The sequence below is a fragment of the Babylonia areolata genome, chromosome 31 (genome assembly GCF_041734735.1).
Source record: "Babylonia areolata isolate BAREFJ2019XMU chromosome 31, ASM4173473v1, whole genome shotgun sequence".
Classification (NCBI taxonomy): domain Eukaryota; kingdom Metazoa; phylum Mollusca; class Gastropoda; order Neogastropoda; family Buccinidae; genus Babylonia; species Babylonia areolata.
This window is the reverse complement of record NC_134906.1, coordinates 3,613,848-3,616,347: the sequence shown is the minus strand read 5'-3', so window position 1 is coordinate 3,616,347 and position 2,500 is coordinate 3,613,848. Positions and strand designations below refer to the sequence as shown.

Sequence of the window (2,500 nt, the reverse complement as noted above, 5' to 3'; positions counted from 1 at the left end):
ATTCTCTCTCTCTCTCTCTCTCTCTCTCTCTCTCTCTCTCTCTCTCATTTTCTTTTTGTGTCTGTATTTGTCTCTTTCTCTGTCTGTCTGTCTGTGTCTGTCTGTCTCTCTGTGATTGTTCGTGTTGTGTATGGGACTGCGTGCACGCCTGTATATATATATATATATATATATATATATATATATATATATATATATATATCTATCTATCTCTCTCTCTCTCTCTCTCTATATATATATATATATATATGTGTGTGTGTGTGTGTGTTTGATGTGAAGTGTGTGAATGTGCGTATGCCTATCGCCAGTGTGTGTGTCATGTGTGTTCTGTGTGAGAGAGGGTAGAGAGAGTGGAGAGGGGTATGGAGAACACACACACACACACACACACACACACACACACACACACACACACACACAGAGGGAGGGAGGGAGGAAGACAAAGAGAGAAGTGTGGTTTTTACAACAGATGCTTTTCCCCCTTGTTCCTCCCCCCTCCCGCCCCCCCCCCCTACCCCCCTCACAGGACTACCCCAATGTCACCACCCACTCTCTGACCTGCTACCCCAACTTGCTGAGCATTGAGCCGCTGTGGACACAGCTGGGATGCTTTGCTCAGCAGCTGACCGTTATCATGGACACCAGTCCTGACGGCGTCAAACTCATCTGCTACTCGCAAGGTTCGTCACTGAATGTTGGTAACAGGGAGGTTGTACACACGCTTTCGTCGGGAACATTAACTCACTCAGTACGGCCAGTCCTCTCTTCTCCTCTACACAGACCCCTCGGATGTCTAGTGGGTGTCTGAATGACCCAACCTTTAGCTTCCGTCGTCAGAATTGTGGTATTCTTTGTCAACATTCACCTCTTCAGTATAAGAGCCTTCCGCTTGCAATATTTTGATGATGGTAATTGGGGTGAAACGCTGTCAACGTCGTCTCTTTCGCGGTTCGTATGGAGAGAGTTAATTCTTCGAGACTCCCCCGGTTATTTTTAGCGAGAACCGCGTGCGCATGCGCGTCGCTATTGCCAGTTTTTCTTGGTCAACGAAATGCTAAAAATTCGTAGCGGAAATCGCCTGTTCCGCCAAAGAGAATTCTGAACTATTTCGATGAGTGTTTTTGCAAGTTTACAAGTTAGTTTTCGTTTTAGAATTACACCAGTTATTTGCTTTAATCTTCTGTCGAAAAGTCGCCGGAAGAAAGGCAGTGCATACCCAGAAAAGCCCATGACGTCATATGACCTTTTTTTTTGTCGCTCTGCCAGCGACGAAAATGTTCCAGACGAAAGTGTGTATGGACTATCTCCCTAATATCTAAATCTGTCTTAGCTGGTGAAGGAAATGTAACCAGGTGGTTAGAAAAGTCCTTTTTTTCTCCCTTATTTTCATTTATTTATTTATGTTTTAATAATATACTGGGGATGCATGTCTTTAAATTATTTCCTGTGACAGAAACGTATTTATCAAACCCGACTTAACTTGCAGAAGACAAAGTGTAGAGCAGACATACAGCGCAGGCAGACACTGTGCATCTATGTACAAATAATTTGACGATGGATTATTTGTGATGTAACATTTACTGAATACCGAAAACAAAACAAAACACAAAAACACCACCACGACCACCAACAACAACGACAACAAAAACAGCAACAGCAACAACAACAACAACAACAACAGCAGTAGTAGCAGCAACAGCAACAGCAACAACAGTTTCAGTTTCAGTTTCAGTAGCTCAAGGAGGCGTCACTGCGTTCGGACAAACCATACACGCTACACCACATCTGCCAAGCAGATGCCTGACCAGCAGCGTAACCCAACGCGCTTAGTCAGACCTTGAGAAAAAAACAAAACAAAAAAAAAACAAAAAAAAACACCAAAAACAAACAAACGGGGGTATAAATAATAGATAAGCTTACATAAATAAATAAATAAATAAATAAATAAATGAATAATAATTATAATATAGAAAAAGGTAGTAGTAATAATAATAGTAATACTAATAAAATGATAATAATTAAAAATAAATAAATAAATAAATAAGACAACAATGGTGATAAATAAGGGAATAAATGTAAAATATGAAGACATACATTCACACATACACCCACACATGCATAACAGAAATGCACCAAACATGCAGTTTCACAGATATGAAAGTACAGTCAAATACAGCAACAACAGCAATGACAAACCAAACATAGATATCTCAGTGTAATGCAGTTGGTGATATCAAAGGAAATTATTTACCTTACAGCAAAGGTATTACTGAACTTATCATACCTGACTTCAAGCTTTGTATAATGACGATTTTGTTTTTTGGTGGTTACCGTAGCATTCAGACTGGCTAAATAATAATAGACTCGTTTCACCCATGCGTCTAGTAATATGAATTTCTTTCAGATTTCCCCCACCTTATCTTTCTCTCTCTCTTTTTCTCTCTCTCCTCTGTCTGTCCGTCCGTCCGTCTGTCCGCCCGTCTGTCTATCTGTCTGTCTC

The 2,500-nt window shown here is 40.6% G+C and overlaps 1 protein-coding gene across 4 annotated transcripts in view; it reads left to right on the top strand.

Annotated features, from left to right (window-relative positions):
* Positions 1–2,500, top strand: part of LOC143276201 (lysosomal thioesterase PPT2-A-like) — a 49,604-nt gene that overhangs the window by 27,965 nt on the left and 19,139 nt on the right. For all 4 annotated transcript variants that reach the window (XM_076580650.1, XM_076580652.1, XM_076580653.1 and 1 more), the window contains one exon: positions 527–680. In XM_076580650.1, the coding sequence (XP_076436765.1) occupies positions 527–680 (154 nt within the window). The remainder of the gene's footprint in view (positions 1–526; positions 681–2,500) is intronic.